The sequence below is a fragment of the Vicia villosa genome, linkage group LG5, assembly GCF_029867415.1.
Source record: "Vicia villosa cultivar HV-30 ecotype Madison, WI linkage group LG5, Vvil1.0, whole genome shotgun sequence".
In the NCBI taxonomy this organism is placed as follows: domain Eukaryota; kingdom Viridiplantae; phylum Streptophyta; class Magnoliopsida; order Fabales; family Fabaceae; genus Vicia; species Vicia villosa.
Window position 1 is genome coordinate 166,976,060 of NC_081184.1, and position 14,961 is coordinate 166,991,020.

The 14,961-nt window shown below is 34.5% G+C and overlaps 1 protein-coding gene and 1 non-coding gene across 3 annotated transcripts; both read right to left on the reverse strand.

Moving 5' to 3' along the window:
- Positions 1-6,463: 6,463 nt before the first annotated feature.
- Positions 6,464-6,570, reverse strand: LOC131608404 (small nucleolar RNA R71). Its single transcript, XR_009285667.1, has one exon. It is a non-coding gene; the product is annotated as a small nucleolar RNA R71 (small nucleolar RNA).
- Positions 6,571-8,186: 1,616 nt separating this feature from the next.
- Positions 8,187-13,886, reverse strand: LOC131603766 (auxin response factor 19-like). 2 transcript variants are annotated; one of them, XM_058876193.1, is made up of 14 exons: positions 13,572-13,886; positions 13,349-13,470; positions 12,990-13,088; positions 12,833-12,889; positions 12,582-12,737; positions 12,403-12,487; positions 12,190-12,280; positions 11,912-12,076; positions 11,665-11,787; positions 11,480-11,555; positions 11,200-11,338; positions 9,298-11,096; positions 8,966-9,156; positions 8,187-8,861 (listed from the first exon to the last, which is right to left on the reverse strand). In XM_058876193.1, the coding sequence occupies exons 1-14, from the start codon at positions 13,621-13,623 to the stop codon at positions 8,723-8,725; spliced, it is 3,294 nt and encodes a 1,097-aa protein (XP_058732176.1). In that variant the 5' UTR covers positions 13,624-13,886; the 3' UTR covers positions 8,187-8,722. The 2 variants fall into 2 exon arrangements, with proteins under 2 accessions (XP_058732176.1, XP_058732175.1); XM_058876192.1 differs by having other exon boundaries at positions 13,349-13,476.
- Positions 13,887-14,961: the final 1,075 nt, after the last annotated feature.

The following is a 14,961-nucleotide window of genomic DNA, read 5'->3' on the forward strand; positions in this document are numbered from 1 at the left end:
TTACTGTTGGCGTTTATCGTTGGAATTTCTTGTATGTGGGCTTCACGGCCCAAAATTGAAACCCCAAAATTACCTTCAACCTAGACATGGCAATAAAACCCAGACCCACGGGTACCCACCCGAACCCGCCCCGAAGTTGACGGGGAAAACCCGCTTTGACTGGGTTTGGGTTCGGGTTTGGGTTTTCCCCGATTAGAAAACATGGGGATGGGTCGGGTAATGGGGACACTAGTACCCACCCCGAACCCGCCCCGTTTATTTCAATATATACATTATTATTTATATTTCATAATTTATATTATTAAATATGTGGCTAATGTTTTAATAATTTGATTTGTATTTGTTATTTTAAATATTTGAAATATATGTATGAAATTTTTTGAGATTGTTTTATTTTGTTATTTATAATGTAATTTGATTTTTGAAAAAGTAAATATTTTTATTAAAAATTGATTTTACGAAATACATGGTGGCGGGGCGGGGATACCCGAACCCAACCCGAACCCGTTAAGGACGGGTTTGGGTTTTAATTCCCCATCCCCGTTTGGATTTGGGGCGGGTAACGGGGATTGATTGGGGATTCGGGTTTGGGTTTGGGGGAGGTAAAAACCGTCCCCGACCCGCCCCGTTGCCATGCCTAACCTCAACCTCTAAGTATGCATCTTAGACGCATCTTAAATCACTTTATCTTTAGTAAATCAAACAATCATTTCATTTTTAACAAAAATTAATTTGGATATATATCTCTTTAATTTTTTATGGTGAATTCAGAAATGCATATCTTGATACATCTCATACTAAATAAATAAATAAATAAAAACATAACATGACACTTTACGAATATATATATCCGTAAACACCCTTTTTTTTTGCAAAATAAAAAAGAATGATATGTTCAGACATGCATCTCCAAAAAATGTCATAATGACAGGATAGGGTTTCTAAGGTCTGAAATGATCCAAAACTTATATAAATAGGATTTCTCTCATCCAATGTTTTATACAAAACACACCACAATCAGATAATGAATTCATATTCTAGCCTTGCAATTGTGTATTTCAATTGCGTGAAGTCGTCACTTCAATTTATGGTCACCGAGGACACCCTCCCGCCCATCTGATATCCAAACTGAATATTCTCATGTGACATCTAGAAAATCGAAGAGTTGTCAAGTTCAAATATCATTCACACTCGTTTGACAGCAAAGGGGACATACAGATCACCAACTTTTAATTGAACACGGATGAAGATTTAGAGGTCATGTGGAGTACTTTTTGTCGTTATGCATCAAATGGTCCGATTGAAGTGGATGCAAAGATTGTAAGATCCATCAAAGAAATCATTAATATGTTGTAACATCCAGAATTACTTGTTATAATGATATATAATGTTAAGTTTATGTTAACGACTATCTATGTAATGTTGAGTGTTTTAATTTAACGTCTAGTTCTTGTAGTTTCTAGATCTTCCTCATAATGTCTATGTTTTTGTTTGAAATTTTAATGTCATTTTCGGATATGCATATCCGAAATATACCAAATACACGTTTGAAGATGCAACTTCAAACTAAAATAGGGGTGGCTCACTCGTTTGCATTCAATTTTGTGGAAAATGGATGCGTATGATGAAGCATCTCTAAACTCTATGGATTTTTTTGCATTTTCACCAAGGGTTTACCAGAAGGTATAGAGGTGAGAAAAAATTTCAAAGGACATTACTCATTATATCTCATACCTTACTCACATACACTTGCATAATTTTTAAAATATTTTTGGAATATGAATTTCAATATCAAAATGCATTAGAAACACAATAAACTCAATTTGAAGCACGCAAAATATAAATAAAAATTAGTACAGATACTGAAATTCAGATTAAAAACTTGTGGATATTGAAATTCGAATGCGCCTTACTACACCATATTGAAACTCAAACTCATAACTATGAAAAAATATTAAAGGGTTAATTTGGATTCCAATCTGTCGATTAAACTTATGGAGATTCAAATTTGAACGCCTTCATTTAAGTATTTGTGCTTATATATTTTCATCTTCATTCTCTTTCATTCCATCAAATTTGAACGTAAATGTAATAGAGTTCACCCATGCTTACTTCTGCATAGAGAATTTTCAATCTTTCACAACATATACTTAACTACATTCAAGCTTAACACATTTGTCATATTCTAATCTACTACATTTAAACTAAGATAATTCATCTCTCACATTTGATAAGTTTTTCATTTCTTTACTTTTTTTTTATTTGTGATGCATTTATTTTCTAAATAGGTTATAGTTACGCTATATTAGGTTACAAGCAATACGTATGTTGTATTTGTTTTTTCCTAAATAAATTTAGTTTAAAATTTTGAACTTTTGAGGTTATGGTTTGTAATGCATGCTTTGTTTTTTGATTATGTGAAGTTCAAATATTGAAATTTGGATAACAACATTTAAGAGTTCTCTATTTTGCATTATGTTTTGAAATTTGATTTGATAATACATTGTTTCCACCACTTTGATCATGATATGCACGTTCTTCTTTAGTTATAAGAAAAAATGGCTGAGAATCAACAAAGGTTGAAACATGGCAGATATGCAGTTAACCCGGTATGACATCATCAAATCGGTTACAAACCAATGACCCAGTTCTGCAATATAGTTAAATAATATGCAAAATGCAAACCACCAAAATTGAACTCAGGTTCTTTTTGTATTAATGAAGTAGTAATTGCCACCAGACTATGTAAAATTTGATGTCAAAGTTAGTAAATTCATTATAATTATTATAATTTAAAGTTGATTTATTTAAAATAAATAAATAAATAAGTATATATAATTTAAATTAAATAATTAAATATTATATATATGATTTTTAAATATTAAATTATATTATATGTTTTAATAAATACCGGGTTAATAGTCATGCGGTTCGACCAATAACCCACTGGTTCGACCAATGACCCATTAACCCAGTATCATGACCGGGTCGATCACCGGTCCGGGTTTTAAAACATTGCTCGGTACTCTAGTACTTTCCATTGTACCTACTGTTAAACCTGTTGTTATCGTGCTTAATAGTTTTTCTGGAGCCCCGTTAAACCTTTCACTATCTCCTTTATATGAACATCATATTATTAGGAATGTGTGGCAGGGAGAGGTAACATGAATACTTGAATTGTTTCTGTTAAATACTTGTGTTATAACAATTAAATTGTCTAACAATAATGCATTTATTTTTACAGTATCATGAGACGTTGAAATGTATTACACATGGCTGAAAGGTAGAAATGTTGTCACAACCAGATGAACCATGGTTTCACAATGTCTTACAGCTATCCGGGCTAAAGGATTTCTGCATGACTATATATGGTTAGTTATAACTCATTATTCGTGAGATATTTAAGCCATTACTACTTGATTTGTTTTTTCATAACAAGCTTTATTATGTTGATATTAGTAGATTCTGTTGTTTTTAGCTTTATTACCATGGAGCACACCAGGTGCTCTCTTTTGTGAATTTTATGTGTTTGTCACTTGTGTATGACCATTATGGTGATTAGTTGTGACACGACAAAAAGACAGTTCCAAGCTAACCTCACTTCCTAGTAAGTCCTAGAGCTAAAAGATGTTGTAAAGAGTTAAGGGTCCCCATATTATGACAAACGTGGCATGAGCTATAAGAAGAAAGCACTAGTTAAGCTAGAAAGCTAGATGGATAATATCAAGCACTGCAAGATAAAACCTGTAAAAGTTGTTGTATGCTAAAGTTTATGTGCAACTTGTATGTTTGCGCAACGGGCTTACCACGAGACATGGTTCCACTTGCATGTTGATGTGTACTACCTGGTACTGGTACAAAAGTATAAGAAAAATTAATAAGCCAATATTCATGGGCCAAAGCAATGGATAGTCACAAGGCCTATGATCCCATGCTCAAAGAAAACCGTAAAATCTATAATGATATAAAAGGACCAATTTGAATAAACGAGAAAGAGGTTTAGAATTTGAGAGACTTGAGAAATAACTTAGAAAAATATCTCGTTTGAAAAAAATAAGTATGAATTAGAAGTGAAGAAATCCTTTCATCCTCCACGTATTGAAGAAGTGATTAGCGAACAGGCATAACAAAATTCACCTCCTATTGATTGAAAGATTGCAAGGAGTAGAGTATTACACTTAGATTTCCATTTTCTTTTTATATGTGTTTTGAAATATTAACTTTGAGAACTTGTGTTGTTGTATTTCTTTTGCTCACCATGAGTTAAAACTCTTTATGTTGAGCAATATGAAATTTAATGAAAAGCGGTATTTTGTGTTCGATTTTGTGATTTGAAGTGATTCATTTTACTATGTGAAAAAATATTATATATATATATATATATATATATATATATATATATATATATATATATATATATATATATATATATATATATATATATATATATATATATATATATATATAATATATGTGTGTGTTTCACTGCTCGATCACTTTATGATTAAGAGATCTATTAACTAGCATAACTCATATTAAATATGGTTGAAAATGGTAGGATAAACATATTCTCTTTGATTAGTCACTTTAGTAAAAAAGGACTACAATCATAGGGGAAATCGAAAGTTAAACAAGACTTGCTTTAATGTTATTGTGAGACCTAGAGATTTGTTCCCTTAAATTAATGCATATACTTTGATGTTATAACCATACACCACTAGATTACTTTTTGCCTCATATGTCACGATAGATAGGGGTGTACATGGGTTGGGTCAACCCACAAAGTGACAAAACCCGGTCAAATCCACCCCAAAAAATCCACAAAAGTGGGTTGGGTCGGGTAATTGGGTGGATATGGGTTTCAAAACTAAAAACCCATTTAAAAAATTGGGTTTCGGGCAAAACCCAACTCAAACCCAAAAGACCCACTGACCCACTAATCAAATATTTATTATTACAATTTTAATAATTTTGATGAATATTAACTTAGAAATTGTAATTTTAGTCACTAAACATTTACTATTTTAATGAACCATGACATTAACTAATTTTGAATGTTTCATTTTTTGGATATTTTAATGCTAATACAATTTTATCTCATGCAACTTGAATTTGTTGCTAGTAATTTATAAAAAAAATTATTAGTTGATATTATTATTTATTATTATATAATGCTAAAAGATAGTGAAAATAAATTATCTAATTTTTTTAAAGAAGATACAAATTTTGAGTAATTTTTATGAAAAAAATATGATAATTCATCATTTAGTTCTTTAATGTTAATAAACAAAAAAAATTATTTGGACAACCCACTATCAAACCCAACCCAACCCGAAAAATAGTGGGTTTGCCCAAACCGGCCCATTGATATAACGAGTGGTTAATTTACATCACCCAAACCGGAGTGTCTAATATGGGTTGGGCATTAGGTTTGGCCAAACCCAATCCAAACCGGCCCACGTACACCCCTAACGACAGATCTCATCAGACGCACACAAGATATGAAAACTCATTAAATTAATCATTGTCCAACACGACTCTCGCTTTTGATTTAACTTCTTTACTCTTATTAATTGTTACTCAACCTAAAATTGTGATAGCCAACTATCATTGTTATATTTTTCTCATGACTATTCACAATATTTTACATTGAGAATAAACTTAAGTGATTACAATCTCCGTGGAATCCATACTCTTACTTTTACATCATTTGCTACTATTTGACTGCGTGTACTTGCACATATAATTAACACATCAAGTTTTTGGTATCGTTGTCGGGGATTGTGTAAATAGAACTTTGTTTCTCTAAAACATTTGTGAAAAATACATTTGAGCTTTTGACATTTTATGTCTTTTGGTAACACGACGAGTGTATAATTACTACATGCTCAGGTTGCTGACTCTTGTATACATAGGAGACCCTAAATCTGATAGAACATTTAAATTACTAATGAGATTTCAAACAACCATACACTTTCCAGAAAGCTTTCTTCCTGCTCATTTATTTGAAGAATTCTTCGAATTTCACTTTGAAAACCACAACTAGAGCAAGCATAAGTCACTGAAGAAATTGATATTGTTTGCATTTACAATGACAAAGAAACAAACATTAGGGATTGTGTTGTGTTTGATCCCAATGTCATGAACATGCGAATCATATTACCATGGCTCACAGTGGCACGATTTGAGTTTAAGCATACGATGTTCCAAATGTTAAGCTATTAGCTAATGTTCAAGAGTTGTTACTAAAGATCCATATCCATATTTGAGGCAATTTCTGGAAACTGCTATTATTTTCAAAATCCATGGGATTACTAATGATGCTTTTAGATTGAGGTTGTTTTCATATTCTCTAAGGGATAAAGCATAAAGTTGGATCAATTTTTTAGAACCTAATTCTATTGCCACATGTAATGACTTGGCTGAAAAATTAGCTAAGTATTCCCATCATGTTAAGAATGTGAAAATGAGAAACGAAATCACTTCATTTAGGAAAAGAGAGGATGGATCTTTGTTTGATGCTTGGAAAAGATTTAAGGAATTGTTAAGGCAATGTCCACACCATGGGATCCCAATCTGTATTCAATCGATGAAATTTTATAATGGATTTGTACAATCATCAAGAAAAATGTTGGATGGATCTTTTGGTGGTGCGTTGTTATCTAAGTCATATTAAGAAGGGTACAAATTGATTAAAAGCATTACTGCCAACACCTACCAATGGCTAGTTACTAGAGCAGCCACCATAGATATCCCAAAGAATCCAGTTGGTGTCCAAGGAGTTACTGAGACTACAACCTATGATAAATAACATGATAATGAGTTCTGACGCAATAGATGTCGAGCCAATCAAAGTCGTGACTGATGCCAATGCAATTGTATGTGTTTATTGTGGTGGAGCACACTTGTTTGAATAATGTATAACAAATAATGTTTTGTGAATGGCGTAATCATACAAACCTCTCATGGAGTATCACCTAAAATCAACTAAAGCCTCAAGCACAAAACATTCTCCCTAGTTTTTCTACGTCAAATCATGCAGTGGATACACAAGGGAACAACAAATTGGAGAATATTCTAAAGTCTTTTATGCAATAAACAATAATCATTTTCAAGCTCAATGTGTAAGCATCCAAAAACTTGGAAAACCAAGTTAGGCAAATTACTTATATACTCGTTTCAAGACCTATGAGAGCACTCTCTAGCTGCACTTTGAGACCCTTAAAATTGTTGTTGAATGGGTGGAATACAATGTCCCATCAATAGAGAAACCACCTGAATTGGAATTGAAATAACTCCATGTCCACTAGCATTATGCCTTCCTAGAGACATAACATAAGTTAGCGTGATTGTTGTTATTGATCAGTCTGATGAGGAAAGATGTCAACTTCAGACATTTTGAAAAAGCACAAGAAGGCTGTTGCTTGGCAAATATCGGACATAAAGGAAATCATCCGTATAATTTGTATGCATAGAATATTATTGGGATAGAATGCAAAGAACAATATAGAAATCCAACGAAGGTTGAACCGTATCATGAAAGATGTAGTAAATAAGGAGATTATCAAATGACTAGATGCAGAAATTATCTACCCTGTATATGATATTGTGTGAGTAAGTCTTATCCAATGTTTTCTAATGAAAGGTGGCAAGATTATGATTGAGAAAGTGAAGAATGAACTAATTCCTTTAAGAGTTGTTACTAGTAGGAGAATGTGCATGAACTGGTACAAAATAAATATCAACATTTAAAGATTTTTTCAAAAAAAATAAAAATATAGAGAAACGAAAATAAAAATGACGAAAGCTTATAAGGACAAATTAATTATTTAAACCTTGTTATTTTCCCTTTTGTTATTAGTTGTTGTTTGTGTGTATGAGAGAGGGGAAGATTTAGAGTGGGAAATAAATAAAAATTATATCAACAAGAGAAAATTTTAATATTTTTGGAATGTTTTTGGAATGTTACTAAACAAATGTTTTACTTGTATTATATTGAGTGAACTAGTTTGACTGAAAAACTAGTCATCGTGCTATGTAAGCAACAAACGTTGAACCAATTGGTAAAAAATTGAATACCAAAGTGAAAACATAGTAAATAGGTAAGATATAGGTAATTCTATAATCATTCTTTGAGCTTTGAAACTTTTTATAACTTTATCTCCAAACCAACTCCAAAAACTTACTACCAAAAAAATCCTCTTTTCATGAGTTCATGTTTGAATATCTATTTGACCATGCATATGTTATAGCATTGGTACTAGTAGACAAACCAAAAAACATTATGGCTAGTGGAAAACTGTTTTTTTTCAATGGTCACAATGTAGCTGTCTGGTGATGTTTACAAAAGGCCCAACCAAAAGACCCCACCTGTCAATTCAAATGTCAACAATTCCTTTAAAAAGCAGATACACTGAACTATGCTGTAATATTTCAACTATACCAACAGAAAATTTGTTCCAACTTTACATTACAACTACATCATATTGCGTGGCTTAAAAACATCTAGCTTCTGATATGCTTGTGCTGCAAGCCTTTGATAATTGGTAGATTAACACCTTCATGGAAGTTACCATCAATTGTTTTGAATCTTCAAATTTGCCACAGAACCCTCCACAAATGCATCATAAATACCTTTGGGACAATAATATTAATACATGTCCCTAAAGAATTGACTATGTTACCAACAAAGAAGAATAGTTAGTGAATTCATGAACCCCATTTAAGCATTCCCGCCATCCGAGCTGCTACCGGCTTGTTTTGGAAGGCTAATGCCATTGCCAAAATCTCCGTCTATGCTCATCCGTTGAACTTCTTGAGGAGAAAGTATTTTAATACAGCGGACACAATTGACAAACTCCCTGACATATCCATAAGAAACAAATCGGAAAAAATTGAGATTTTTAAATTAGTCTCATTCTAACTCAAAGGTAAATCTGATGAAAAGATAAGCAGTAGGACTTACTCCCAAGGGTCATCTCCCACTAGCAGAACATCATTTTCATGATCAACATAAACAAGTTTCCACCCTATCCTTTGTCGATCTTCCAGCTGTCCCTCAATACCAAACCTACGAGCGAGGTCATGTTTAAGTTCCTCGTAGCCTGAATATCTTGTTATGTCTATGGACCTTCCCACAGCTCCACGTTTATATACCTACAAGACAAAAATCTAACTTAAAAACAAAAGATAGCTATAAACCGACGTAATAATCATGATAATATCAAATAAAAATGGCATGTCCGTCATTGAGAGGTTTCTGTTATTATATCAACAGCAATAGTAATAATACAATACCTTGGTATATGTCCTAATCCGTTGAAACTGATGTGGCGGCGGCGGTGGAGCCCATGGACCAGTATTCAAGAAACTACTATCATTTATGGTGGAATCAATTGAATTAAAGGTCATATCAGGGACTCCAAATGTTTGTGAAACCATGGAAGATGAAAGTTCTGGCTGAGTATCGCCGTTATTTTCATAATCCCCAAGTAAGCCTTCGGAAGAGAAATTAGTTGACAAATCCTGGCATGACCTTGTTGTGCCTTTGGTTATAGTAGAATCTAGATTCAGTGGCATTCTTATTTGCCCATTCATGCTGTTGCCATATGAAACATTGCACCTATCATCAGCCTGAACTTCCACATTTTGAATGCTGTCTCTACAGAACATCGACCGTGGATTGTAGGATAACGGGTTGTCATTTTGATGAAAGTGTGTATTGCTCTGAGAAAGGCAGACTGAAGTTGTAGAAGACGATGTATCCAAACAATCTGTCTGGACAGCACCACCATTCAAGCATGTCTCAGGGTAAAAATTTCCTTTGTTGTGATTTTCGGAAATGTTTAAACAAGGCTTAACTTGATAATTTGGCAGTACATATTTGACCTCATTTGCATTAGAACTTTGACTCAAGATTGTCACAGCAGACTGAGCCATGTCATTCCCTATTGTGTTCATAAGGTTATGGGATGTTGTCACTGGAGGAAGCACACTAGCACAGTTATTTGTGGAAGGTGAAGTGGAGCAAGATGGAATATCATCAGTAATGATAGATGGCGCAGTTCCAGTTGCTCCAGTACGTATACTACAACCAGAAGCAGATAACTGATTATTTGTAGTAGCAGAAGGAAGTCCAACATGACTGGACGTTTTAGAAAGAAAGCCGGGTTGCGTTTGCTGTGGTTGGTGTTGAAGCTTTGGTTGTTTAGATGGATGAGAGAACTGAACATTGTTCTGGCTACCATGATCTGTCATCTGATGGATCATAGAATTAGCCTCGGGCAGTGAGTTTTGAAGTAAAGGAGGAATTTCAAACAATTGACCGGGAGTTATGGCCTTAGAGTTGTGTGTTTGTGTTAGATCATCTAAAAGTCGTCTCTGCTGGTCTTGGTTTTGAACAAGTTGAGCAGGCTGCTGCAATGCAGATTGCTGAGCCAAGAATGTTTGTTGTTGCTGTTGAAGCTTCTGTAACAAATGAAGTCGAACTTGATTATCAGACAGATGCAACTGTTGATTATTGTGATCTGGCATAGTGGATTGAGTCATATTTGGCTGTTGGTTCTGACACATCTGTTGAAGCTGCTGCAGTTGGTTCTGAGAGAAACTTCTATGGAGTTCATGGTTTTGAATGGATGGTTGTTGTGATTGAAGAATATTGTTCATTTGGACAACGCTCTGGGGATTAAGAAGTTGAGTTTGTGGTAGAGTTTGATTTGCCATGTTCTGTCTAGAATGTTGAGTAATATTACCCAACAGTTGCTCAGGCTGCGTGACTGTTTGCAATCCACTAGATGTGGATGGTGGAGTCTGAACTGGAGCATTGAGAGCTACATTGTTTGACTGAGAGATTTGTTGAGTGGAAAGTCCCAATTGATGAGCAATATCGGTGCCGGGAAGATTGTGTAGAACGGATCCAGACAAAGAAGGTCCGTAATTTGATTGCAATGAGCTAGCCAGAGCAGGATTTTTCTGTATGGTCATCCATTGAGCTAAGCTCATGCCAGGGAAAGCTTGTGGATCCTTCATAATCATATCATCACCAAGCCAAGGCATTGTACTCTTGAAAAGGTTACTGACATCAAACAGCTCATCATCTGCAAAAAAACGTGATAAAATATATACTAATTACAAAAACATATAACAACAACAACAACCAAGCCTTATCCTGCTAAGTGGGATGATTATAAAATTATTTACCAGGCATTCCGGGTTGTCTTGGTCTCTTGGATCGGAAGAAAGGAGGAGGACAAAGGAAAAATGGAGCAGTAACAGGCTCAATTTCCCAGACTGAGACCCTACTCCGCCTTTCCCCAGCACCAGATTCGTCCCAGCCGACCTGAAAATTTACAAGTAACTTACAAAAAACTGCTTGAAGTTGAAGAAACTTATTTTCGAAGTACACGTGATTCGGAACTTAACTACTTATGGATGATAAATTTTACCTCACTGAATTGCTAAAAGATGACACAAACTTTACCTGTAAATTACGCCACTGTGAGTTTTTCCATCTCACGGAATCCAGATCACTGACACCTATAACTGTACCCATATATCTGCAATAAAATGCAGTATTGTTTCAAATATTCAAAATCAAAGATTTATTTCCAAGTTAGCATTTTTCACCAAACTACCCCAATGATACATAGTCACAAAATGAAGCACCTTCTTGTTGCCGAGTCTTCTGTTTCAAATATCATTCGAAAGCGCATACCAGGTGAAATTTGGTGGCTGTATACTGCCCTGTAGTATTTGGCCAATGGAATAACAAATTCTGAAGGACTCGCCCTGAACATAAAGGAATGATGTAAGCTTAAGAACCGAGGATACAAGTCCATACAGCAAATAGAACTTGCAATCAAAGAAATTATGCGTTCATTCTGTCAGAATAAAGTCAGTGACAGATATTGACCTAGGATTATAAAACACGGTGAATGGACTACTGTTCGCACTAGCATGAGCTGCTGCAGCCAGAATTCCAATGTGCATACTATCACTTGATAGTACTGAGGATGATAAGTTGGTCGGTTGTCTGTTTGCTCGTCGGATACCCAAAAGCAACTGCTGCTTTTCATCTCTGCCAAGAGCAATCAAAATCACGATATCTAGTAAGACTGCAAGTTGCTACCTTAAATGAGTTTTAGCCAAAATGATAAAGTTTTATAGCACAGCAACAACTACTACTCTTACCGTATAAATAAAACAGAGTCTCCAGCTAAAAGCCTTTTTCCGCTGATAAATAGACTCCATCCAGTTGTGAGTAAGTGACGTTTCGGTTGTCCTGGTTAAGAAGATCGTGGAAAGGCAAAATATTTTCATAAGTGTGCTCGACAAAATGTCACCAGGATAATTTTCTCATAATGCGGAAATTCCAAATTTAGAGATATATGTATGTAAACATACCACGATATATATGTCGGAACTTCCAGACATTACCATGCAAATCCTTTGCCACAAGTTCTTGAGCAGGAGGTTGCGCAGAGAAATCCTATATAGAAACATTAACCAGATTAAACTCTAAAGTAAGTACTAGTCGAGGATTTGGAAAGAAAAAAAAAAGATGTAGAAAAATAATAGCATACAAGAGGAGGGAAAATCTTCTCTGCAGCACGGCGAGGAACAGAGAAACCTCCATGAGTACTCGTATCACTCGCTGTCAGTTGTTTACAGAAAAACTCAGGTTGTGTCTTGCTCGACTTGAGAGACATATCTGATCTTAATAAGGCATCCATGTCAAACTATACAAATAATATCAACGAATCAGGTAAGTTAAGAAAGTTTCCGAATTCCTATGAGCTAATAAGTACAGCAACATTGCATATGGTGTTCTTACCGAAGACACTGGCTGAAGCGTCATCCGGGCATAGACTTCATCTGTATCAGGATCTGCCTGAAAAAACAACCACAACAAACGCAGAAAATTAGAACACGGGGAACGGACTGGTGCATAACTAATATATAGACAAGGTAAAACGAAAAATCCAGCATACATGTAAGGTGAGACTATGAAGAATACACGGTAGTTTGGATGGGAGATTGGAATAGTTTGGTACTTGAACATCCACATCTTTCTTCAAAGATGCTGCAACCTGAAACAAAATGAATATAAAAGCTAAAGCTACCAATTATTATTATTATAGCATGGACATTTATCATATAAGTACTCAAGTACAAACTAGTTTTACAACAAATTAAAAAGGTGAATTATAACAGATTCTCATAACAGAAAAGCACATGAAGTCTAAAAACTCCGTAGTGTTGGTGTCCGGTCCAAAACTGACATAGACACTTGTGATTACATTTAATTTATTCATTTTTCAAATTATTATCGGTGTCGACGTGCACTTACTTGTTCGCTGTGACCTTGAGGGAAGTAAACGACATGAGTTCCAGGTGAAGGGAGATTGACAAGAGGTCCAGCACAAGCTTGCCATAGCTCAGTATTTATACCGTTGTTCTCTCCTCCTCCTCCTACAACTGAGCAAGAATGGAAAAACACACATAAACTATAAATAGAAACAAAACGACAATGGAATGTATCGTTTAGGAAGAAGGAGAAACCAAATAGTGACCTTCTGGAGATGCGGCGACCGTGGATGAATCAGCTTCTTCCTGCGTCGTCATTGATTTTGAGGATGTTAGTGATTCATTTCTCTCGATTGATTAAATGGAAGAATCGTGCGTGCTCCGATGACGGATGAGAGTTTTCCCGGTAGACGACGGCGAGTTTGAAATTTGAAGAGTGTTTCTCTCTCTGCATTCAATTGAGTTTAGACAGTTTGTTTGTTCTTGTTGCTTGTGTTCATTGTTGGAACTTGGAACACGGTTGACTATTCTTCATTCTTTATTTTTCTTTTCTTTTTCTTTTTCTCTTCTCATCTACTTTTTCTATTTTAACCCATTAAACTGAAAACATCATTAAACCTTATTATCCTCCTGTGGATTAATTATTACTTACTGCACCATATCGACTATCCTAACCAACATTCATTTATTATTTTTTTATTCTATCACAACATGTAAACTATTGTTTTTCATTGTAAATTGTACATTGAGTTTCATATTTTTTTTTTTAATTTCTTAACTTGTATCTTGAGGTTGTTGATTATGACGAGAAAATAAAAATAGATAAATAAAAAAGACGGATTGGAAGAAGGGATTTAGATTTGAGTGACTTTGATGCGGAAAAGTTATCATAATTTTTGACAATTCTCATATGGTTTGATCACTTAGATATACAATATCAAGCCACGTGTTTTGTATATTATTTTCCTTTTCAATTTTACCGCGGTTGATCCATCTAAAATAAAAACATATTTGCAACATCAAATTTTGTCCTCTTTTTCTTTTTCTTTATGTTTCTCATTCTCAGTCTCTCTTGCTTTAGCGAAAGCTAATTTTGATTCTTTCTCCATTTCAAATCTATAGAAGATGGAGGTTGTGTTGATGTGGTTATGGTGGGTCGAGTCAAGACATAAGCAGTCGTTGGAGTATGTGGAGGAGATGCTGTCGCGACTGACTTGACAATGACAATGATGGTCTGATTGGTTAGGACGACAACGAGGGAGATGGAAATGCTTATAGTTGAATTTTTTTAATAAAGAAAGAAATACCAATGTTTTCCATGTGGCCACTTCCCAAGTGTTGAGTGGATCTAATGGAGTATAATAAGTGAAAGCTATGGTGACTTTGGCTCGCAAAAGTCACACAGTCCAGATTTGTGGAAGAAAAAAGTAACATGTGAGAAATAAAAAAGATTTGAGGTATTATTTGGAGAGAAGAGACGGATGTTGATAGTTTTTCCAATTACAAAAATTTTCTTCAAAATAACATTAAATTAAGAGAAAACAAGGGAAGAAAAAAGTTAGTGTCAAAATAGAAGTTTTTTGGTGGGAATGACTATTCAAGGATCAAACTTTTCCCTTCAAAAGTCATTCAGAGTGCATGTCCCCTACTACAGTC